Genomic DNA, 25,791 nt, shown 5'->3' with positions numbered 1-25,791 from the left:
ATCTTCTCTGTTCCTGTTTTTAATGTATTGCCTGCTACTTTGCTGCTGCCTATCTTGGCCAGGACTTTCTCGTAAAGAAGATTTTAAATTTGAATGACACTTCTCCTTGTTAAAAAAAGGTTAAATAAAAAAGGGCGCTATTGTTTGTTTAAAGGTCTCCTATTATGCTATTTCTAGGCATATAATATGGGTCTCAGATATATAAAAATATATAAAAAACATGTCTATGATGTGTTTTGCTCAAAATACCAAACAGATCATGCATTTTAGACATCCCTCATATCCATCTATTTCAGCCCTGTTAGAGAAGGGCTTATCTGGGTCCTTAGCTTGAAAAAAAAAAAAGGAGGGGGAGCTTGTGCCTGCTCAGAATTCTACCGGAGATACAGCTGAATGCTGCCGTGATTAAATGCCAAATCATGTTTCAAACCACATCAAGGATTATTTCTGAAACAGTATGGAGCTCAAATGCTTTTTCTCTTGCGGGTTTACCATAAAGTGAGTTACTTTCTTTATTTCCTGCTTTTTTACACATGCTCTCTCCAGTACAGCTTAGCTCTGACTGTTAGCGATGCTTGCTAATGTAAACAAAGACCATATGTGACCTGCTCTATCGAAATCAGTCGCATTGACCCGAAGACACATTTTGAGTTGTATACACTGTTGGAAAGAGGAGATTCCTAGCTTTCTAATGATATCAAGATTTTTGTTGTACTCCAAATATTAAGCAAAATATGTCACATTATATAATGACTGTCACCGAGTCATCATTTTGAGAAAAAGGCCTTCAAAGTTTCCTCTTCTCTGGAATCCATCGATCTGATTGATTATTAGCGGAGCAAATGATCAAAATAGTCCGGAGGGAAAATATTTCCGTTTGGATTACTGGTCTGGGGGAAGCTCGCGAGTGTGTGAGTGTATGTGTGTGTCTGTGTTTGGGTATTTTTGCGTTTGTGTATATTGTGTTTGTTTCCCGGGGAAAACACTCACGAGAAACACCGGCTGTTGTTATGCTTGCTGTGACGTTAAGTTACTCCGTTCTCCGCTTGTAAATATGCCGTTACAAGCTTCATAGTTGTATTTATCATCTAAATTTGCCGAAACAAGTTTAATATTCTGAAAGCCAAGACCTTGTTTAATTGAAATCAGATGAAAACAAACTGTAACGGACCCTGCCGTGTTATCTATGATTACTTATGCCTTACATTCATAATTTCAGCCGGAGGGAGGGGGAGCTGCGCTACGGAACAGCAGATTGCGATTGAGAGGTGCCTGTCATCTTCCCTTTACAAGCTTCACAAATGTATTTATCGTGTGATTTTGGAAATAAAAGTTTCATATTCTGAAAGCCAAGACTTTGTTTATTTAAAATCAAACAAAACACCCGAACCCCGAAAAAATAGTTTTTTCCGCAAATCCACGTTTATTTTGAAATGAGCCGTTGCGACATCCGACTGATTTCGATAGAGCGGGTCACATATTACGTCCAAAACAGTCGGATAGCAACTTTCTGATAGTGCCGTGGGTCCAGGGCCGCCCCTCCCTACAGGCCGATCACGCAGGAGGGGGCCTCATCGTGCGGAGGGGGCCTCATCTTGCGGAGGGTTCTTCATTTAGCAGAGGGAGCCTCATCTGAAGCACAAATGCGGCGCACCTACAGTGTAAGCGCGCCACAGAGGCTCCACTAGCACCCCCCCCCCCCCCGACACAGAGGGCCTCATCATATAACTTTGCGTGGGGCCACAAGTTGGCCAGGGGCGGCCCTGCGTGGGTCCACTTTTCCGATATTACGTCATATCGGACGCAAATCTGGATCAGCTCCGTTTTTAGAGATTTAGGTACGGAGGAAGAGAGAGAGGGTTTTTCTGACACTTTGTGAGTTCCCTGACACACCGGGGACACATATTTATGTATAAAAAGCATCAAAAAATGCATTTTGCATGATAGGTCCCCTTTAAATATTTTTTCCTCTACAGTTTCTTGCACCTCCTTCCCGCGCATCATGACCATCAGGTTTGATTCGGTTGTGATATCTCTAGGCCAAGTACCAATAAAAAGGTATAACAATAACCAAATTGGCAGATTTTGTGACTAAAGTTCCCCATGCCGCAACAATGAGCCTTTAATGGCAGGAAGAGGTGTATTAGAGAACATTAACAACAGCTGCACTTAATTTAGGTTCACCACAGACCTGTCTCACAGTTAAATGAGACACAACAATGGAATGGAACTGTTTGTTACCTATTCTGTGTGGTATGGTAGCCTTTGCATCATAAATCCAAATGTTTCATTTAATTTGTGAAGTATAGAAGTCAGCATCACTGTTCATTTTTTTCTCTTCTCAGCAAAAATATGTCCTACTAATTAACTGAGCGATACAGAGCTCCCCACTTCTTGTCAACTTGGCCAAAGGTTTCTACAGTCATTGCACACTACACAAATCCCAATTACACTGACAGCTAAAGTGTCATTCCTAAGTGAGTGAGCAACAAAGAAAAGGCTTGAAAAAAAATCAATCATGCTGTCTGTCAAATATTGTGTGATTTAACATGATTTGCATGCCTTTGATGATCTGTGATTCGAGGAAAAAGTTGCTTTAATGAGAGAAAGTTACATATAAAAAGGCTTCACCTTAATTTCCCTTATGTGTTTTTCTGGTTAAAGTAAGGAGTTTGAGGTTGGCAGCCAGATGGAGATTTCATAAGTTGTGCAGACCACAACCCAGTCACCATCAGGATTATATCGCAAAAGATAGTCTGGTTTTTGTGAAGACACAATGTTCAAGAACACTATTTTCACCCTCACTCCACCTTCTTTGACTTCAACCGTTAATAACAAACATGTGTATCTTACATGCAGGAAAATATTTACTTTACATTTGTGGATTTTTTCCAACGAGGAGGGGAGGAGTATAGTGTGGGATTTTGAATTCCCATTAGATTGCAATTATTTAACGAAAATAATAATAGCAAGGGGTATCGCATTTCAATAGGACATGTGTTAATTTGTCTTTAGGAGCAGGAAGAAGCTCTCCGGCATTTTAGAAAATGTCCTCCACAAGTTTCTGCATGGAATTATGTTTAATTACTTTTACAATTGCCATCACCACCGTTATTAAAGATGTCACACATAAAATAAAAAACTATAATGATTATATTTACAATGATCAAATGTCCATGCGTAATATATGAGACTCACCGAGAATGATGACCTTTGCAGTTTTGTTCAGCTCTACGTTTTTATGGCCACAATAACCTCATTATGTTTTATTTACTAACTTCGACTACAAACTCGGTTTAATCTTATCTCTATATTGTTGCCTCTGGCTATAAAAGGAACCTGTTTCTTTGAAAATATCTGAAAACCCACTAAACATTGACCAAGAACCAACCAGCAGACTAACACAGTAAGCTAGCTAGCATAGCAGAACATTTTGTGTTTGAAGAGCCCAATACTCACCACAGTAATAGCCCTATAAAGGCCTGCAGGCTTAAAGGAAAGTCAATATAAGCTTTACATTTGCCAAGAAACACAATTCCAAATATTTCTTATGTTGCAATGTATATGCAGGATGTTTAAATAGGCATCTGTTAGCTAACACGTTAGCAAGCATGAGTCACAGCCAGTTCCCCAAAAATGTGTTTTTGGAGGTTAAGCTGTGATGATGGCTGACATGAAACCTGTGTTTTTGTTATTTTCTGATGAAACTAAATATTTGAATGTATAGGATCTATGTTTTTTGGAAACATTTAAGATTCACAATTAGGTATACTGCTTTTTTCATATCGTAGCCCATTCATAACTACCATATTAAAAGTTGAAGGGTATGCTTGAATGATAAACATTTAAGACAGCAGTTTCTATGAGATCACATAACCCTGTTTAACTGCCATGTCAAAATGAGACGGCTGTTAAAATCTAAACATTTACTCTCAGTCATCGTGGTATAAACATAGGAAGATATACATAGAGGTTTGATTAATCCATACTGTGCCCTGATGACACTTAATGCAGAAAATAGTTTTAAATGATTTGTCATGATTGCACAACTAAAAATAATCAATTTTTTCTTACATAAGAAAGCTGCTGCTAGTGTACATTTCTCCATTATTCTCATTCTGGTGTCTATTGTTTTCACGTTGCATCTATTCTGAAGCCCTAGATGAGGAACACATTTCTTGGCTCAGCCATACCTTGGTGCTTTCCTGATTGCAACTTTGCAATCAGGAAACATGAACTCATTTTTCATTTTGACAACATAATTAGTATCTTTCCATCTTTGACAACATCATTTCTTGTGAAGTACATTTGTTGCCAGGTGCATGTAAAATCTGCTCAGACTCTTTAGACTTATTATTTATTCTGTTGTCTACTTTGTTGTTCCAGATACTACCTAGATTACCATCACAAGGCTACAACTCCTGTTTCCTTCCTATGTCAATCAGGTCTGCACATGCTCGTATCAAAAAAGGACGACTTTCATCGACGACGATCATCAAACAAAATTGAAAACATTTGGGAAATACTCCATTAAATTGAACACACATTTTAGTAATAGAAGAGACATTTACTCAAATGTCTGCCTGACTGAGTATTGGCAGGGAGGGCTGGCCTACTAAAAGTTTTGCTAAACAGGAAGTGAAATGTCAAGGTCTGTCAACAAAGAGGACATTTGGCTGCCATTTTCCGTCACACATCTCATTTAAGATATTAGCGATCGAGTGGCATTGGGGGTAATGTAGGGCCAGCGCAACAACGAAGAATCATGCATAGATTAAAAAGAAAATATCTTGTGTTCAAGGAGTGTAATGGGTGCCGAAGGGGGGGTTAAGGCTCAATGTTAGGTGGGCCTTGTTGACGAGTTGTCCAGTAGAAACTGAGGTTTAGGTGTGAGGTTTTAGTCATGATGAACAGCAATGGAGTGATTGTAAAAGTATGTGTCTGGGGTGGAAAGCATCAGTGACATTATTTCCCGTTAGCCTCGAGTTGTACGGGTCCTTTTAGTGTGGAGCATTTATTTCATGAGTGGGTCCCCATTTTTTATTTCATTCATATGTGTATGAGAAATACATTCCTGCTAGTGATCTCGCAGTCGTCAACTGACCTAGAGGCGGTGGCAAGAAATGCTCTCAGACACAGAAATATGTCAATATTAATGGGAAAAAGACGACCTACAGCTAGTAATGATTGATGAAAACAATTACCATATGTATGGGTACCCTTAAGCTATCAAAGCCACTTCCTTTTCACTATAGCTGCTTGCCAACTACAAATATCATATCCCCCGTTTACAGCTGTATCCAACTATAAACTATATAGCTTTTCACGGCTGGCTTAAAAGTCCATATTCAATACATATGCTAACTGACTGAACAGATACACAACATCATTTATCATTTACACTGCGCTCAAGTTATAGCAAAGTAAAAGCCAACCATATGCTAAATGTATTAGGAGTGAGACATAAAGAATCTGGAAAGATGGATATAGAGAGAAAATATATAGATTGAGTCATAAAGATTATCTTATTAGGAGGATTTTCTATGCCCAAAAACACATGGATACAAAGGGGGCCCGGACAGTGATAAGTATTTCTGGGGTGTGAAAAAAGCATGGTAAATACTAAAAAAATGAAAGATGGAAGAGAACATGTTTCTAAGCTGGGCCTACTTGCACATGTTAATCATGCTTAGTTTTTTGTGAAACACACATTCCTTTCAGGAAAGGAAAGTACATGGTTTCTATTTGAACACAATTTAACATGTGTTGTTTCCAGCCCAGGATTTTAAAGGTTACAGCCATCAATGATGTCAGTTTATGTAACCCTCACGAATGAAAATATGTTTAACATCCTTGATTACAGAAGCAGTTCCTTTTGCTGTGGCCAACATCAAGACCTCGCACTCTGACAAAGACTGGAGGAAGTGAAATTCATAACTTGGACAAGAAATCCAGGAAGAAAGAAGCACGTTTATGGGAAGACAACCACATCCTCCTGACAAATAATTAAAATGTCTTGCAGAAGAAAAATATCACAAGGAGTTTCGAAAATAAAGGAAAATGAGACATTAGAGCGTTTATAGCAGTGACTACCACATCACATGGACATGAATCATTGGGTTACACATATTGGACAACATGTGACATGGTCATATTGCAAAATAATAAGAAGCAGCTCAACAAGGTTGAACGCCTGGTCCTAAATGCTGTCTTCACATTGTCAAACTTTTCAGTTTGCAAGAGACATGCTTATCATCAGTCAAAAGAATGAAAACAAACCACTGAACTTTGCCAAAACTCACAGAATTAAAAAACAATTCCTCTGTCATAACTTACCTGCTTGCCAGACTATTTACAAGATTACTGACAATCACGGACACTTCAACCCTGCTTTTTCGTCACCGGTCATTTAAAACAAGAGTAATTTATTTCTTCTTTAGTTTCGATTTGTGGTGTAGATTGTGGTACTTTGAAAGGTGCCAGTTCATGGCATGGGTGATGCCAAGGTGCCCTTGAGCAAGGCACCAGACCCCTACACTGCTCCCCAGTGCAGGGTTTATGAAAATGTGTGTGACAAGAAAAAAGGAATTTAGGAAGTCATTCATCCAAATGCTGGGTAAGTGTTTGTTATTATCACCACTGTATACAATTAACATTTTAATTATTTTAACAGCGATTGCAGAATGGCGCCCTCTGCTGAAACTGCTGCCTTTTTAATTGCAGATTTTTTAACATTTCAATATTTATTTATATATATATTTTATCTGATGAGTAATATAATATTTGCTGTTTGTATTGAACCATATACCTAATGTTAAATTATAATGGGATCAGTGGGCATTGCAGAGCAGCTTTAAGGTGAATGCCAATTGATACATTTTAATGTGTTGAATAGGAAAAGTATATAAGGTTAGTCTAGTCTGTGTTGGAGGTAAATATCTGCAGGTGTACTTTATCCATTTGGAACAGTTTATGAGTGGATGCCTGGCTGTCATAAATAGTCTAATAACTATGGTTGTTTGCTAGATTCTCTCTCTTAACACTGCAAGAAAGTTAGAAGTCAGATCCACCATGCTTACTGTCATTACACTGGTTTCCAGGTTTAAGAGTGCAATAAATATCTAAATTCACCTGCATGACGTAACATTTGCTGTCCAAAAACTTGTTCATGGATTTACCATCTTCTCAAACCACAGATCAATGTTATTGGATGTCTCATTACGCTGCCTAAAAGTTGGATGCATAATCTCTCATCTACAAAAAACAAGATTAATCATTTTGGTGTGACTCACCAGGGAAACCAAATATCCATTCTTTTTGCCATCGTTTTGGTCGATAAATATAATCAGCTCAGTGTTTAGACAAGGAACCCTGTCTGCCTTTATACCGGGAGGCACTTCATGTCTTGTGAGAATACACAGAGCAGTGCCTGTGCCCTGTGTGGAGGAGAGGGTTGTAGCTGGGTGACAGTGCGCGCTGTCCTTTCAGCACCAAGGATTCACATACGGTCACAGGAGGTATACTTAGCAGAGAAAAAACGGAGGTGTTGTGCAAATAGTTATTATAAAAGCCAGCACTCAGACACAAAGTGTATGTTGGGTATTCCCGGGATGACTTCCACAAAGTTTAAAGTCATATTTTCATTGTTTTGACCCGTGGCAATGCATGAACTATATTTGCATAAAGTTATGCAACATGCTGCTTTCATTCAATGTGTTTTCATAATAGAGTAAACTACTCAAGCCTCACTGGTCAGACTGAGAGGGGGTGTAGAGATCCAAATACACGCCCTGACTTAAAGAAAGCTGTAGCAACCACTATAGGCTACTTGTGGAGAAACCTTGTGTAGGCTAAACCTCAACTATGCTGTAGTCAGTTGTTTTGTCTAGAAAGTATAGTGCACTAACTTTTAAAAACGTGAGTAATTAATTTTCTCAGAATCATCCCTAAACAGTGCGTAATTGTGTTTCAATTCCCAAGATAATGTAAAGTGCGCAATGGCTCTAAATGAAGTTATGAGAATCACATGGATATATGGGAGACTTTCGATGCCGGTATCTGCGCTGTGTGCTGGGCTAATTGGAAATTTCATTGGAAGTATTAGTTGGAAAAACGCTTCCTGTAACTGCGTATCGCAGAGATAAATGGAGTAACGGAAAGGAGGGGTGCGCAGAGAACTTCACACGGCGTGCAAGTGATGGTCAGTCAACTCAAGTGGACTTTTCGCTTCAGGAGTGCCAATTATGTGTCTTGTTATTATCACAGACACGGCGGAGTAACCCACAGGGGACAGGTCACGACGTCTGCGAGACAGAATAAAAAGTGAGCTGATCCGCTCCTTCAGTGAGGACGCACTCAGGACTTGAGCACCGGACCTTTCAGCGGTTTGTCAACCCTCTCCCTGCAGTTGGCCGGTGTTCAGAGGATGGCCACAGACGCTCAGCGAATACTCATATGACTTCTGATGCTCCATTTTTAAATACAGAAGAGAAGACTCTAATGGGACATACTTCGGACCGGACAGGAACAGGATCCTAAAGTTGCGCACAGTTCATTATTTCTATTTTCATAATTGTTGGACACACGGAACGTATTCATCCAGTAACCTATTTGAAAACGCTTTATCGGCCTGAAGGTAATTACATTTCTATCATCTCATGGTTAAATATAAACATGTTTGTTTTAATGTCCTGCTCATATGTGATCTTGTGTAACCTAAACAACTGTATTTGCTAAACAAATCTGGGAACTCCCAAATAAAAAGTAAGAAAACAGTGAAGCAACAACAGAGTAACCAAGACAAACGGTAAAGGTTACTAATAAACATGCATCATATTTCTACTGATTTAAGGTCAGAATAGAGTTTACAGAATAACCTTTAAAACTATGTTTAAAAAAAGTGTACCAACAGTCATTGTAGCACAATTTCGAAAAACTTTGATAGAATACGATGTGGGATGTTTATTATAAAGGCTAGTTTAGGGATTAAAGTAGCCTACAAAATGACAAATTACATCAATTGTGATCTACGTGATGTGGTTTTACTTGTCAACTGAGTTCAAAATGAATGTGATGTATGTAGGCCTAGTAGGAAAAACATTTGGACAGCTTTGTGGCTAACAGTCAAAGTCAGCACACCAAAGTGTAACTTGGTCATTGAGAAGCGGTTTGATTCGCCATTCATGCTTGATCTCTTTTGCAGGTCTCCGGTTCAACTTTTTTCCCACAGGCGTTGGAGAAGGACTTCACTTTTTTCTCTCTCCACGGAAGCTATGAGCGGTCTGCGTAAACACGTAACTATGGCACTGGTGCTACTGATGTGCGCGCTGACCGGCCATAGCAGCGAGAGCGCGCCCTCGGCAGCACTGGAGTCGGCTGCAGGCGGCAGGAACGCGCAGCAGGACTGGAGGCGGATGGTAGAGATCGTGAAACACGTGGAGGACAACCGGGGTCGCCACAGCGCCAAAACGGCAGCCCCGTTAACAGCGAGGAGCCCTGCGGTGCAACCAAATGATTTACGCAAGCTGAAAACAGACAGAGGGGATCAGACTGTCGGTGAGTGACGGCTTGTCTCCTGGGCGGGACTATGGTGGATTCAAGGGGATGCTGTAGCCTGTAGCCTAATGAAGGATCTAGCTTACTGGAATATTAGTCATATTGCAAAGTCATTGCACACTGATGGAACTAACTAACAAGGGATAATAACAACAAATATGTTTAGCCATGCAGATATTTAGTAACTGCTTTACAATGATTTTCTCTTTGTGTTTGCCTCTTACTAAATATCCAAGTTTTACATTTATGCAAAAGATACTTAGACTTTAGGTGATGTGAAGGATGACCCTTTAGAAAATATGCTTCAATTAATGAAATACTTGCTATTTAAATCTAACACTTCCTTTCCTATCTTCTCTCCTTCCACAGGCGTATTCCCCAGAGATTTCAGAAAGAAGGAGAAATTCCTAAAACATATAACAGGTGAGGCCACTTTTGTGTCACTGGTGCTCGAGTGTCCTGTCAGGAGTATGAGAAAGTCAGCATTTTGTGAAATAAATGTTATTGGACGGAGGATGGCTGAGGCAAAAATACAAGACGAGTGATTGATAGTCTTGCAAACTGTAATGGCTGTACACCAGATGTAACTGCAGGTTCCCAGAGTTGGAAATGTTCTCACAGGCTGCATGTCTTTCTTTTCAGGTCCGCTTTACTTCGGTCCAAAGTGCAGGAAGCACGTGTACAGACTCTACCACCACACCAGAGACTGCACGATACCTGCATGTAAGCCCTTACAAAATGAGGAAAGACTCTTTGTCAGTCCAATATCAACAGCTTCAACTCATACTCTCTGTTTCATCTTCTTCTCTCAGACTTCAAAAGATGTGCACGGCTTCTCACAAGACTAGCTGGCAGCCCGCAGTGCACAGAGGGGTAGCACACACAAGGTACAGTAACATATATCACCTTTAATATAAACAAATGTGTTATTCTGCTTTAAACTAAAGGGAGACACTATTGGTAAACATTTTAGAACCTAGTTGGTTATATACATTTAGACATTTATGTTTTGTATTACAAGTTCTCTGAAATATTATGTTTAACTATGCAAAAGAGCATTAGTTTATGCTAATCTTGGTGAATTCAGGATACATCTACATCCACATTAGGAAAATAAACCTGTAAATGCTCATTTTAGATGATTTATTTCCGCTAAATGGAAAAAAAGGCTGTTTATCAAGCAAGTTAGCCCATATTCTCATAAACCACCAGTGCAATAAAAAAAACATGCTTTTGCCTGTAGTGTCTTTCCTCAAACAGAACATGGTTACATGTGTTGTACTTGTATTTATAGACGTTGGCCGCTTCATTATTATCAAAACATATGTGACAATTTGGACTTAGTTTTACTGCAACTAAGTAAAAAATGCTGCTACAAGTAAAAGTCCTAAAATGGTATTAAAGTAAGAGTAGATGATTGATTTTGAGTATATTTAGCTAATAATAAATAAGGTTTTAGTACTTTAAGACTAAATCCTTTGCAAATAAGGGCTGAATCTCACTGTGTGAAAATCTCAATAATGATAAGCGTGCTGTACAGCCTGCTAGTTTTCTTGATTTATTGTAATTTCTTTGGACATCAAATATTTTGTTAAGTACTGCCAAGTTACATTTCACTTCCTCTCCATTGCAGGTTGAAACCAAAACACAAGTTCTTCACAAGAAAAGAAAACGTGGGGTGAAAAAGTTCCTTGGACAGTGAGAGGGAAGCTAAATATTCTCTGACCAGCCCCAACTGACATTAGGGAAAGTATGCCCTTCAGGGAGACCTGCACTTCTAAGGAGTGGATTATTGCCTCCCGTCGCTCTGCCTGGGCCCCGATGGTCGGCTGCCACCATGAGGGAGGCAACCAGCCAACTAAACCACACCAAGATAAAGATGGTGAAACTGAAGAGTGGAGAAGTGGCTGAGATAAAACAAAAACAGGGCCTATTTCCCTGCTGGCATCCAAAAAGATGTTGCTGAAACAAAACAAAAAGGGATTACCTATTTTTATTTTGGTCATTTCTTTAAGAAAAGAGCAAAATCCATATGATCTGTTTTTTTCATTTGCTCTGTAGGAGTATTGTGGGTTGAGCCCATCCCTTCTACTGCACTGCTCATTACGCAGAGAAAAAGCTCTCGCTGACCCCCGGCATCAGCATAGTTTATCCCATTTGTGCTCACACTGAGAAACACTTGTGATTACATTATTAATTGCATGAGCATTTCTCTGTGTCTTTGCAAGACATGGTAAAAAAGGAATTGGTGGTTGTAAGTTGCAGCCCTCCTGTGGATCTTGGTAGAGCGTGGTAAAGTCTATATTTATATTTTTGAGTTGTCACGAGGTTTCATTGTACATACTATTGGCCATATGAAACAAGATAAATATGTATATACTGTAAAGCAAAGCATAAGAGGAATCCACCTATCTACCGTAAATTAAAGTGGCTGGCATTTATCAAATGGCTGTTAAATACATATATATATATATAAAATGAAATATATTTAAATAAATTATAAGATTGGTACAAATTTGAGTGGTCTTTCTTGTTTTGTGCAGTACTTTCTCTTATGTTCCCGTCTTGACATGTGGAATGTTCCCTGAATGAACACATGACTGGAGCGAGTCCTGCGACTTCAGATCTGCAGAGCTTCCCACAGCAGTTCAGCACATTTTGGTCATTAAGACATTAATACTCACAAGAGGTTCCTTTAACTTTAAAGAGCCAAAATGCAACACAACCATTTTCTTTTTGCCAATAGACTCGGATGAAACTGTCTTTATTTGTATTCTATGTTTTGAGATTACACTTTAGGACCTGCAACAGAGACCTTAGCCGTTATTTTTTATTATGGAAATGGAAAACACCAAGTTCTTTTGTTTTTTAAACCAAAGAGAAACAACATGTTAAGTCAATATCACTTTTAAAAAACAATGTCTTCGTTACTTCTTAACCCTTAGACCTTCTACTGACTTCCCTAAAAATTCCCACATGTATGACCATTGCTGACACTAGTCTATGAATGTTTTCCAGTGTGATATCTGGGAGATAAACCCATGTGAAAAAACAAATAGTAATTTCTGTAGATTATGCCTTGTGTATTAATTTGAATGTGATGTTTGAGCCTTAGGATAGCTGGTAGACAGAGCCAGGCTACTCGCTTATTTTGAGTGTACATTTTATATTAAGCATATTACCGGTATCGACCTTCTCAACTAACGCTCTGCAAGGGGCTAAAAGCATGTGTCCAAAGTTGTCCATTTCTTTCTTTAAGTCGACTTCATAGCCATCATTCATTTGGACTACAGGAGACATAGGGAATTACTTTGCCTTATGGTCTTTATTTCATCACTAAATAAAGCACAGATGAGATTGGACCACATACAAATGCACTCAATTTACCTCTGCTTTCCATGAAAGTCCCTTCCCAGTTAACGCCCTGCTTGACAAGTAAGCCTCCCTAAATCTAAATTCCATTCTTGTCTAATGATTAACATCCCTTCTTGATGTGCTGCCCCTTGCTGTGGTGTAAGGAGCGTCGATAAATCCCAATTAATGATCATTTGTTTTGGCTCTGAAGAGTCCTTACTCATGCTATAATCACCATTTAAATAGTGATGGTTTCTGCACAGTTGGATTAGTAACTATTAAAAGGAGGAATGTTAAAAGGAATTGAGTGTGAACAGGTCAGGTTTTTTTTTAATCAGATATATTTGACATCTAATATTTGTAAAAAAGAATCTTGTCTTATTAGGTCAGATAAAAGAAGCCATACACCAAACAAGCTGTGCAAAGGACATAAACTAACCACGCAGCATCTAATAGAATATCCAGGAAGATTAGCATTTAGGCTAACATTAGCTTTGACCCGTGTCGGCCTTTGACCTCAGAGATGTCTAGTCATGCATTATCGTCAGCAGGATATCTTCAGACATATTTAAATTGATAAGTTTAATGATTTGTGTGTATAAATAAGTCTCTGGTAGTCGTACTGATTTATCTATTCCTTTATTCACCTCATTTCTACAAATTCATCTAGGCAGCATCTTCCTAAATAAACACAATGTGTGGTTTGTATAACATTTACAACACTGAAACAAATGTGTTTCCTACTGGTCTTCCAGTGACACGCACACAAGTGTTACAATATACTGACTAGTGCTTTTGTAACGAAGTTGAAGAATACTTGGTTGATTTTGCACAGGTCATTTAAGGTCGGATGTTGTTAGGAGTTCATCTTCAGGAATGCTGTGCAGCAACGTACGCACTGTTCATACACCTTTTCAAAGTCTTCGTCACTCCCCTGATAGATAAAACGGAAAAATGGATATATTAAAACGCGTTTCAGCCAAGTTCTGAGCTGAATCATTACATTCATCCGTTTGATTTTTTTAGTAGCTGAGAAACAGATATCCAATAATAAAACACATAACAGAAATAAAACACATGATAAATTGTCAGTATCTTACTCAACATTCAATTATTTTCAGCTCACATTCCAAATAGTTTTAGTGATGAAGAAAACACATCCCAGAGCTTTCAACGGTACCCCTAACGTGAGCTTTGAAATTTGGCAAGTAACATTTTCTCTGAATACATTTTTTTAAGGTTCAAATTGGTTGGCTTTTTTCAGAACATTTTGGAAAACCCTTTTATAACCATAGCAAACTTCCTATGTTGTGATTACTGATAGGTTAGCCTATTAGCAACACAATATACCGTTGAGGCTTTCATTATGTCATTAGTTTTGTAATTATTTGGTTGTAAACCAAAGTATTGAAATGTTGACCTGATGATGGCACTAAATAAGAAGTCAGAAAACTGAAACCATTACAAATCATCCTCTGGGGAACATGAAAGTCTGAACCAGATTCCAAACAAATCCATCCAACGGTTGTCAAAGTATTTCAGTCTGGATTAAAATGTTGGCACTATTATTGCAGAAAAACAGACACAGCCAAAATGTTTTGGATTCTGTAAACTGATCTGGAGGTGATTATGTGACAGGCATAACAAGTAATCAAGTTCTGTTAAGAAAGAAAGTAGTCAGGGGATTTTAAAGTCTCTAATGGTAATAAGGGATGAAACTAATGTCTTGTAAGAAAACAAAAAAATGGCAATTATAAGAAATCATTCTGTAAGTTTGTCATTATAATCACACTATTACAATAAGCCTCTGTGTTCATTTACCCTGACACATTAACTGTGAATGTCTGGCTCCCCTTTACTCACTTTACTGTCATGCCATGTGGTTACTCTCCAAGGGAGTACAATCCAACTGTCATGTATCTGAACCACACTGAGTGTAAAGGGTTTTCATTCATTCCTTCTTCGGTACATAGCTGTAAGAACACACTCATGCTAATTGCCACGCAAAGAAAAGTTCTGTTCAAAGCCAAAATCTGCCACAAAAAATAAAAGACTCATCAACTGTGGTTCACCGCGACCTCCCGGCCCAACCACTCTTTTATGTTCCAACTAAATGTAAAACAGCACCGCAGTTGAGCATAAATTCATAATTACTTGGCAAACATCTTAAGCGGCACATGTTTCAACAAGCCCACATAGGAAATTAATACTTTAATAAATGTTTTCAAAGTATCTAAAGTTTGAGCATCCAAAGTCAAGACTTTTGTTTTTAAGAGCTACATGTGATGGCAGCATATCATCACTTAACAATTTATTTCACTTTTACCCCTTCCACTTCTCCCATTCTTGTTTTTCGCTCTCATAACGCTCAGGATAAAAGCAGCATGTCCAAATCATTTGGCAGGATTTTCAACCGCAGAGAAATTACGTTAGGAACAAAATAGAAGAGTGAACCAAAGAGCGTGACAATGCAAACCAAGCTGAACCAGAAAATGCTTCTGATAGGGACGTCCAAGCAAATCAAATGAAATCGATGTATGCTAGTGTGTAATAGGCTAGAGGATTTAATAATGTATTACACTTATAGTTTATGAAAAGGCAAGCGAAAAAGTGCTGCCATAGTTTCAGTCCCCTGTGTTTTGTTTCATGAAACGTGCCTGGACATGATCCCATTTCTCCCAGCTGAGATTCAATTGTCTCCAGAGCTGCCACATGCACCTGAAGGAAGACATGTCCTGTCCAAAACTGTCGTCAGGAACAGGTGCACAGCTTTCGCAGAAAGGAAACATTACATTTGTCTGTGTCATTTCCAGACACAGCTTACATAAAGCATGCACTATCGCTATAAGTTTTTTGTTTAGATTTAAAGGCCATGAAAAGTGTGTATTTCGATTAGCTGCTAACTATGAGGTTTGGGACCCTACATGAACAAAACCTTACTGCCAGCTTTGAATTCGTTTTTCTGAATTGACATGGAAAAAAGATTCTGAACTGTACTTGCTTACCTTTCTCATGATGCCTCAACTATTTATTAGTTTTTACCTGAAAGATGAGCGCATCAATATGAATGTCTACCAGGAGAGAGACTATCTTCATATGTGCACCATATTTGAGATATATCAGGTCCATTCAGAACGACTATATGCAATTGTGATTTCTGAAGGTATCCGACATCGCGGTGTAAGAACCGGCTTTGATCAAGTAAACCCCGCTTTACATTTTCTCAGTGTTGATGTGGCAAACGTTTTTTCACTTGGTGACATTAAATGATGTGTCACAAAGAGCTTAAATTGATCTTTTCAAAATGTTTGCTGCTATAATAACGCTCAGAATGTCATTATGTCAAATATCTTCATTATACCAGAGAATTTACTTGAATACTTACATAATACGGGTCATTGATGATGAGCTGCTTGTCTGGGTCATATGAACCGAGAAGCTCAATCTTTGCACTGCTGTTTTTCACAGCTTTTGCTTTCCTGTTCAACTCACTGTGAAAACATGAGAAAAGCTTTAAAATCCACGCGAAAATACTTAAAGGGAAACACTTAAATGTCTTAACATGTGACTCTATGGACTAGAAATATTTGTCTGCATATGTTATCCTATATGCAGAGCTGTCATGTTCCTTACTTCCAATAACGGACAGAAAATAACAACCCCATATTCATGACATCCATGTTATAAACTTTCTCTCTCACATTATGAAATTATATAAGATCAGGCAAGGTTTTAGAGAAATAAAACAGAACAACCAAATCTGTTTAAGCCAATCCTAATCTAAAGTAAAACAATCAAAACTCAAGAAGGGAAACAACTAATTAGCGTGTTCAAGGTGACAATGAGAGGGGTGTTGCTAAAAGTAAACTAAACATGGACAGAGTGCCTTTTGTCTCAGATAGGGTCTTATTTTCTCAGTCTGGTCAGCTTAACATTGGTGGGGAAAAAAACATAATGTGAGAGAGAAAGGGGAAAAACTTGCCCAAAGAGCAAAGACGAGGCATCCAAAGAACTCAGTAAGCTGCTTACAGATCAGATCTGCAATAGGCATGTGATCTCAAAATGATCCCTAAACGTTCAAAGTATCAAAAGAATATCCCTCCCCCTGACCTCTGGAAAGAGCTTAAGAAAGGATATTGCTCATTAAAGGGAAAGCATTCACCTAGACGTTAATTATAGCTCCATTTTACCTCCATGTGAAAGAGTAGCGCAGATCACTATCCAGATTTTGTTTAGGACAAGCCAGTTTTACCACTCTCAAGGCAAATGTTCTTTTTTATACCAGGCACCCTCTAGTTAAACACTAAATGACACCAGTGCTTACAGTGACTACTGTTTTACCTAAAGCGAAGCAGATTCACAGAAATATTAAACACTGCTGCTGTGGGGTGAAATACAAATACCTCAAATTGCTCTCATCCATGCAGAGAATGTAGTCAAAGCTCATGAAGTCGTCCTTAGTCACCTGGAAGTGAAAACAAAAACAGAGAAAATATGACTTCTGGCTCTGTGTGGGAACAGAGTGGGTTCAATGTTATAATCAATCTTTTTCCAACACAACAGTACAGACTGGTTATTTGACATTAGGTTAAATGTATTTTTCATAAAATCACAGCCTGTGAATGTTAAAACAAATACATGGTCAGAGTTTTTGAAGGATAGATCACGCTACATCAATGTTTTCATTAGTGGTGGCAATCTGGATTTCAAGTGCCTTCACACACACACGAAGGATTGACAGGAAACGATACAAGCCAGTATTCCAGCAATTCAGTTTTCAAGTTCAACTAATTGATAACAGACTCACACTTTATTGTTCACTCCATTTAGCCATGCATCAGAGCTAAAAGGTTTCCTGCAGAGTGTTTGACCTCTAGCACTGCAGGATCAAAGCAAGTGTTTTTCGTGGAAGGAAATGTATTCCACACGTTTATTAGACCTCAAGGAAACACCCAATGAGTTTAGGGAGGTAACACTGAATTGAAACATTTTGTTTGTCAACAGGACAAACACAGGGCTGGCTTTTATAGTAAAGCAGTCATAGGAAGTGTTTTGAAGCGGTCACCATGGTTAGCTCTGACACTAGTTGTTCATTAAGATGTGAATACAAAACTCTAATTTTGACTGTATGGTTTTCAGATTGTGCGAGTAATGAAACCATATCAGTCCCTCGAACACCTCAGCAAGGTAACACACTTCACTGTGACCTGCTGTTGTGTGGAGATCTGCTATCAGATTATTGTTGACTGATTTCTTTGTTAAAATAACTTGAGTTTGTTTAGCTGAACTGTAAACAGATGCCCAACACATTTACTGTTGCATTTTTAACAAAAAAAGCTGCTTAGGAATTTTTGAATTAAACTGCAAATGCTGTTCCCACAGTTACGACAATTATCTGCCAGACCGATCTGGTCTGGCAGATAACTGTTAAGGAAGGAACTCATGCAATGCTCCGGATGTTTGACACAGTTGCTGTGGTCATTGATGTAAGAGCTGTGTAGTAAAGAGAGGTTTATTAGGATATCCATGTTTATCCCACTGTGTCTGATTATAGCCATTAATGTCCGTTCACTTTGTTTTCCATTTGAACACCCACCAGCATTGGGTGGTAATCCGTGATGGCGATAATTACAGCAGCTGTTGATCTCTCCACTCATGTATACCTTGTTCTCTCACACCCTCAGTGTTAATCCCTTATTTAAAAAAAATTGGTTTTGAGTATCTCAGACATGTTTGGCTGAGAGTAAGCTGGGAAGCTGTTAATGTAAGTATAAGAGCAGGAAGAACATAGCAGGGTCAACATGTTCAAAGACTGTCAATTCTGAAAGATGCAAAGAGCGGTTTTCATGAAATCTAGTAAAAGAAACTCTATCAATTATAGGCCAAGGCAAAATGTCTGCTGTGATAAAAGGCTTACTTTGTCAAATAAATAAAAAGTACCAAATGTTTAAATAGATTTTCAGTTGAGACCAGATATAAAAAATGGACATATACGTATATACCGACCAATTAAATGAATACAGGGCTACCTTTTGCTGTCTCCAGATTGTCATAGTTTAAAACTATATATATCTATAAAATCTAAATGTTGGGTCGTCCATTTCTGACATTGCATTAAATGTTCCATTTGTTATGGATTATGTTTGGATCGTGCTGGCTTGAACATCTCTCTTTATTTGAGCAGCATCAGAAGTTCTGAAAAGTTGTTACAAATACAAGAATGTTTGAGTGTGGTAGCAGAAGCCAATAATATAAATTAAAAGGGTGCTGAAGAGGAAAGAGCAACAGCTTCAAAAGCTCATTGTGTGGATTTGACTGGTCTTAAGCCAGGGGGTGAGCCTCCCCTTCCCCGCTTTGAGGAGATTAGACCAGGGTCTGACTGGTTTGCAGAGAGACAAACCAACGAGACGGAAGATCTCAAGCACACGGTGAAACCCCCAAGTTCTCTCAGGGAAACATAAAACGGTTTTAAGGGCGCTGAGGATAAGCCAGCACACCATAAGGCCTGAAGGCCCTACATGGGCAAACATCTTGGTGTGATTTGAGACCTGTTTCAGTACATTTCAACACATGCAATCACATTTCGCACACACAGGTGCCATAATTTAAAACAGCAACATAGAGACAGGCCCGGCAAACGGGTTCACTTTCACACATAATCAAAAACACATAACATATATTTCCAAGATAATAGCATTACTGTGTAACAGATCATATCAGAAACCCTTGTAAAGTACTCAGTGCACACATTTTAACTGACCAGGTTGCATATAAATTGGAGGAACGTTAAAATATACTGTAGAAATTAAATATTGAGTGATACTTTATTTCAATAATAGCAAAATAAATGTTAAGCTAATAATAAGCTTTGCTACTTTCCTTCCTGACATCCCAGTAAGGATATATTTGTTTAAGTAGCACTAAATAATGCTGAAATGTGGAGGGCTGTTGCTCTGTCACTGGATTAGCTGCGGTTTATATTTTAAGACAAAGTTTAAACAAGTGTTGTCTGGAACATGTCATGTGATCTTCTTAACCCCATGTTTGAACCACCTGCTGTGTCCTGTACATTTCACCGAGCTATCCCAAGAGGTCACTGTATCTGAGGTATAATTTAAATCTGCTGCACATTTTGAACCAATCAAAAGGGGCAAATTAATAATAATAATAATACGTTTATTTAAAAATATGAGGAAGCTATAAAAGGTATAATTAATTTTTAATGAAACAGACTAAATTGGAAAATCTCAAAGGAAGACAAGAAGATCAAACACACATCATTATTACATAGACTTATGCTATTTGGCTTTTCTCTAAATGTTCCAGTTCAGATAAAACTGTGCTTATTTTAACAAAGCAATAATGTGTAGCTTCGTATGGGGGTTAAACCCCTAAAAGCAGCAATTCATTAAAACTTGACAGCTACAGGAAGCTAATTGGATGCTAATTGACAGAGCAACAAACCCTTGATGCCTAGTAGGCCTCATCTTACTAACATCACGTTCATAAAAACAAACATGAATGAGCTGAGAGGAGCCACGGTATATCTGGTTGTACCTGGCGGGCACTGTGGCTTGACTCAATGCCGTGCTTCCTTAGGCAGGCCAGACCTCGGGCGTCCGGAGAGCTGCCTGTATTCCAGTCAGATGTGGCAGCACTGTCTATGACCCACTGCAACAACAGAGAACAGAAAAGGGGGCGCTAACTACGGCTAAGAGAGATAGAAGTGGATGGTCGTACCTGCCTGGCCACATGCTTCATGGGCACGTCATGTTTCTTCATGCAGGCCTGACCGCGGTGGTCTGGAGGGTTTCCTATTTCATAGGTGGAGGTGGCAGCACTGTCTATCCTCCACTAGGCAGAGCAGAGCACGGGGAACAATAACACAGCAAAAATTGTTCATACTTTCACTTACAGACATGTAGTGGGTGATACAGAATTGAAGGCAATTTACTTTTGAGGATTAGACCCTCAAAAGCTGAAATTCAGGACAAATGTTCTGAAACAAATCTTGCCCTCATTCATGATCTTCAGAGGATGCAGCTGGGTTACTGTCATTTATTATTAGTTCTGACAACAATGAACTATTTTACTATTCACCTACTCCGTCAAATCACACATTAGTACTTTATGTATGAGTATTGCATGGTATAAAAACTAGGTGAAATATTGTGATGAAGGCCGTTATAATGAATTATGACATTACCTTATCGACAACGCCAGCATCTGTTGCCATCTTCCTGAAGACTGCTTCAGCGATGGGGGATCGGCAAATATTCCCTGTTTAAAACCAAATACACAGGGTTAGGGTTAACCCTTCAATATTAAAATGGTTTAAGAACTATTTTACACTATAATGTAACACTTGGTATATGGTATACTATGGTATACTAAGAGTAGCATACACACATTTGATATGTATAAAGAAGTAAAGCTGCAAAGCTAAACAATACACCAAATTTCACAACAAAATAGCATGATACAATTACACAGCCTCAAACAGATTGCATTATCTAAGGCACTGTAGGCAAGTCAAGAAAATACATTTCAAATTCTACAGCTTAACTAAAGGAAACATTCACATTTGGAATTTAGTTTTTTAATACATTTTAGCCTGTCAACACGATATAGGCTGATATCATTTTATCATCTCATTCATATTGTCAAACCATCAGGAAACATTTAACTGGAGTTTCTGAACGTGTCGTCTTCAACAAATCCACGTATTTTGCCCCCCAAAAAAAACGTTAATGTTACATCACTGAACAAAAAAGCAACTTTGGACTGTTTTTTGGAATTGTAACTTTATAATGTTGACAGGATTAACAACAAATACAAACAAATATTTTCCTGATAAGAGTCATAAGCGAGCAGCTTTCACTTTCAACTGACAGTTGAAGAGTCACTTCCGGGACGCTGCATGGCGACAAAGTTTCGTGCAAATATACAAACTAACAAAACGCACGAAGAGGTTTTCCATCGCACTTTGCTGAACACCACAAGTGCCCAAATGCACAAACTAAAATGGATTTGGGGAAAAGTTTAAAGTCCACAATAACAATTTAGCTAATGTTAGCTGCACCATTTTAGCTAGCGCTCTTCAGTAAATCTTGCACCACAATAAACTACTAATATACATTAAACTGGTATAGTGGTCAAATGCAATGCTTGTTTCATACTGTCACACCTGTGAGGATTACATTGGCCTATTTGGAGTTAAATCCCATCTCTTACCCAAGCAGACGAACAGAGCTGAATTCGATCCGGTGGTCGCCATGTTGATCTGAAGGGTCCTGAGAGACCGCCGGTGACCGCCAACTAGTGCCTGAACAAAAACGTATATAGTTAGAAAACCTTTTAAAACTAAGTTTAGTTTATATATAGAAATTGTGAAAATATTATATTCACTTTACATTTTCTTAATGTACAGGTACAACTTTCATGACACTGAGCTTATTGAAGTAAGTGCTCTTTTATTATAAGATTTTGTCAAGCTTTGGTCCATTTCTTTTTTTTTCTAGATTTATTTACAGTTAATTTGTTCTCCTTTGTATCTTGTGAACTCGTATTTTACTAATAACCTTTGTAGACTACCGGGTTGACATTTTTTGAAGATGTGAAACACGGGAATCTGGCTGTCTCCAGCCTGTAAAACTCACAAATATTGTGTTGCTACATGAGTCAATCCCAGTTTGTGTGCAATAATCAAGGGTGTAACTTTGGTTTGAGAAGTGGGGGGGACACAAAACAGGGGGTCCTCCGCAATGAAATATTTTCTCAATTTAATTCCATTTCCTGCCTTTCTACAAATATATTAGGGACTATAGTGTTAACAAATCCAAGAAAAATGTGTAGTGTATATAATGAGTGTGCACACTTATCTAGTATCCTATCCATGTGAACCTGTTTTATTTGTGATTACCTGACATCCTCTAGGGGGGTCCGGGGGCATGCACCCCGGGAAGATTTGTTTCTTTAAATTGAAGTTGAATGCATCAATCTGGTGCACTTTGAGGGCAACATTAAGAGATTTATGGATACAGTTCTCAACACTCATATGAAACAGAACTGTATATATTTCAATAATCAAAATGCCATTAGAATATGCTCACAACCAATAACAAATCATTGATAAACTCCTCTCTCCTATCTTTATCTTACCTAGTCTGCATTTTTTCTTTTTATTTATGCATATTTGACTAATCACTCCCCTTTCAAACTGTGTTTTTTATTTTTGTACTGGCCTATAGTACACATTGGAAGGATTTCTTAACTTATTTTATATACAACTATATATTACATAGATGGAAATATTTGTTTACAGAGATGACCAAACCGTTTGAGACCCACTGAGATAACTAGACTAAAGTTTACAACCTAATCACTCAGAGAGTCCTTTACCTCCCTGAGCTGACGTTATCTCTCTCAGTCCGACAGGAGAGGACTCTCCCTCTCCTTATTGTTGAAACAGCTTCTAATCTCCGTTAGCTCCGAGCTAGCACCAGATGCTAACAACAACCCACGTAACTCTCTCAGTCTCTCTCTCTCTCTCTCTCTCTCTCTCTCTCTCTCTCTCTCTCTCTCTCTCTCTCTCTCTCTCTCTCTCTCTCTCTCTCTCCTCTCTCTCTCTATCTCTCTCTCTCTCTCTCTCTCTCTCTCTCTCTCTCTCTCTCTCTCTCCTCTCTCTCTCTGTATCTCTCTCTCTGTATCTCTCTCTCTGTCTCTCTCTCTGTCTCTCAAAGTCCGACAGGAAAGAGCTCTCCCTCTCCTTATTGTTGAAACAGCTACTAATCTCCATTAGCTCCGAGCTAGCACCAAATGCTAACAACAACCCCCGTAACTCTCTATGTCTCTCTCTCTCTGTCTCTCTCTCTTTCTATCTCTCTCTCACAAGATGCACTCGTGCCACACACACACACAGACGCTCCTCCGTGACGATGACCGCTTGCGTAAAAAAAAAAAAAAAAAAAGTGGGGGGGGACACAAATGGGATTTTGAAAAGTGGGGGGGACATGTCCCCCCTGTCCCCAGTGGAAATTACGCCCATGGCAATAATAATGTTTGAGTTACAGAGAGATAAAAAACTATCACCCTATAAAAGAAGCTCTCAAATCCCCCCTTGATGTAGAGACACAATCTGGCTACAGTCATAAACATGATGTAGTAATGAAATCCACTGTTTAGAGCAGGGGTGTCCAAACTACGGCCCGGGGGCCAACTGTGGCCCGTTGTCAATTTTGAAATGGCCCTCAACAAATTCTAAAAGTATAATAGAATATGGCCCACACATGAAACTTGTGCTTGTCTTATGTTGTACTTCTTAAATATATATGTACAAATATATTACACAGTATTCAGGTGTTAATAAGAGTAGTTTTTCAAATAAATTCAGTGAACCTTAGTTGATAAAAAAAAGCCCAATAATTTATTTACATAGTAAGCTTGAAATATACCCTTCATATTTCCCCTTATTATAAGCAATCTGAGGCTTCTGTTTTAAGGAATAAGCTTTTGTAACAAAATAAATTAAACCCTAGATTATTGAAAGCTGTGATGAAGGCTGTTTTTTTCTTAAAGCATAAGTATCAAGCATAATTTGCCTACATTTGATTGATTTTGCTAGCTTATAACTTAACTAATGAGGCAATATACCTCATCTCTAGTGAGGGGCCCAGCCATTCGTACATTTTTCTGTATGCGGCCCTCAGTAAAAGAAGTTTGGACACCCCTGGTTTAGAGTAAAGCTCCACTGAGTCCAGTTAACCAGTTTAATGTCAAAGTATCTGAAAATGTTTTTGTGAGATTCTTGAATGAAATGCAATTCAATTGCATCTGTTCGTAGGTGAATAAATGCAGTGGCTTTGTGAATGAAATTGCATCTTTGGCATACCTCATCTGTAATTACTGTGCAGGATAGTATACAAAGAAATCAGGCCGGTTCATTATTTGAAGATTGGGTAGTCTCTTGTAAACAATCCCAGGTTGTGTGGTAAAACCATGGTTGAGTGTTGGGTCAGATTACTTATATCCTGCCAAGGTGATGGGTTCATGATGGATTACAATTATTTGCCTGGTAAAGACCTTGTGATACATTTTCAAAGCATTTATACAGGTGCAAATCCTTCATGTCTATGTATTAGTTGAAAATGTTTCTGTTGGTCTGCAGCTTGGTAATCTATTGAAGCTATAGATGCTGCGATTGCGGCTGAACTATAGGAAGACTAATGTTGAATGGATTGAAAGATTTTCCACAAAATAGAAGTTTTCTGTCAGCACTTTTAAGGTATAGCTTAGAACAAAATCTGATCGAGTCGCTGAAGACAGGCTGCCTAAAAGTTGTGCTCATCATTGTCAATTACGAATTTCCGATGGTGACTATTAGCGTTGGTAAAGTTATGGAACTTGCTTTATTTAGAAGCCTCCTAAAACATTCGGACTAGATTGAAACAGTTTTGAAGTGGCATTATTACAGCTTCTCCCACTCTTATACGGTTGTTGTGAGGTAACGTGGCCCGAAGGGATTTGTAAATAGTTGCTGAACAATGCGATGAAATGAGGCCAAGTCAAGACTCTAAGCTGAAGTATGTAATCCTTTTAGAGGTTAAAGTACCTTTATCCCCCCTAAAATTTGAAATGCATCAATACATACAGTACATACTGCAGAGTAGTATAGAAGGATGTCTTCCATCTTCTAAGCAAAACAAGGAAATACAAGATGATTGAGGACTTAAGTAAAAATCAGAAGATAGAAATGAACTCCATTGAAATCGATAGTTCAGAGGTTGGAGCCATTGTCATCGTGGACTGTACAACATGTAATTTACCAACAACTAAGCAATGCCACCTTCTTTTTCTGGACTTCAGTGGAGATTGCTCCTGGAG

General features: G+C 38.6%; 2 protein-coding genes across 3 annotated transcripts; one reads left to right on the top strand and one right to left on the bottom strand.

Moving 5' to 3' along the window:
- The first annotated feature begins 9,272 nt into the window (after nt 1-9,272).
- LOC117493043 (ALK and LTK ligand 2-like) lies at nt 9,273-11,306 on the top strand. Its single transcript, XM_034143426.1, has 5 exons — nt 9,273-9,555; nt 9,925-9,978; nt 10,198-10,278; nt 10,368-10,442; nt 11,189-11,306. The coding sequence occupies exons 1-4, from the start codon at nt 9,273-9,275 to the stop codon at nt 10,430-10,432; spliced, it is 483 nt and encodes a 160-aa protein (XP_033999317.1). The 3' UTR covers nt 10,433-10,442; nt 11,189-11,306.
- Nucleotides 11,307-13,532: 2,226 nt separating this feature from the next.
- acp1 (acid phosphatase 1) lies at nt 13,533-22,227 on the bottom strand. Of its 2 annotated transcripts, none has more exons than XM_034143424.1 (6): nt 22,144-22,227; nt 21,116-21,189; nt 20,650-20,763; nt 17,313-17,374; nt 16,295-16,400; nt 13,533-13,843 (listed from the first exon to the last, which is right to left on the bottom strand). In XM_034143424.1, the coding sequence occupies exons 1-6, from the start codon at nt 22,184-22,186 to the stop codon at nt 13,766-13,768; spliced, it is 477 nt and encodes a 158-aa protein (XP_033999315.1). In that variant the 5' UTR covers nt 22,187-22,227; the 3' UTR covers nt 13,533-13,765. The 2 variants fall into 2 exon arrangements, with proteins under 2 accessions (XP_033999315.1, XP_033999316.1); XM_034143425.1 differs by lacking the exon at nt 20,650-20,763 and adding an exon at nt 20,467-20,580.
- Nucleotides 22,228-25,791: the final 3,564 nt, after the last annotated feature.

Source organism: Trematomus bernacchii, unplaced genomic scaffold (assembly GCF_902827165.1).
Source record: "Trematomus bernacchii unplaced genomic scaffold, fTreBer1.1, whole genome shotgun sequence".
Lineage (NCBI taxonomy): Eukaryota > Metazoa > Chordata > Actinopteri > Perciformes > Nototheniidae > Trematomus > Trematomus bernacchii.
This window is presented reverse-complemented; position numbering and strand designations above follow the sequence as displayed.

What these genes read in the sequence shown, in the direction of transcription:
- acp1 (XM_034143424.1), bottom strand. Translation starts at nt 22,186, where the DNA reads ATGGCGACCACCGGATCGAATTCAGCTCTGTTCGTCTGCTTGG. An exon ending in AGCTCTGTTCGTCTGCTTGG is followed by an intron (nt 21,190 to 22,143) that starts GTAAGAGATGGG and finishes GGTTTTAAACAG; the next exon opens with GGAATATTTGCCGATCCCCC. An exon ending in ATGCTGGCGTTGTCGATAAG is followed by an intron (nt 20,764 to 21,115) that starts GTAATGTCATAA and finishes TGCTCTGCCTAG; the next exon opens with TGGAGGATAGACAGTGCTGC.
- LOC117493043 (XM_034143426.1), top strand. Translation starts at nt 9,273, where the DNA reads ATGAGCGGTCTGCGTAAACACGTAACTATGGCACTGGTGCTACTGATG. An exon ending in CAGAGGGGATCAGACTGTCG is followed by an intron (nt 9,556 to 9,924) that starts GTGAGTGACGGC and finishes CTCCTTCCACAG; the next exon opens with GCGTATTCCCCAGAGATTTC. An exon ending in ATTCCTAAAACATATAACAG is followed by an intron (nt 9,979 to 10,197) that starts GTGAGGCCACTT and finishes CTTTCTTTTCAG; the next exon opens with GTCCGCTTTACTTCGGTCCA.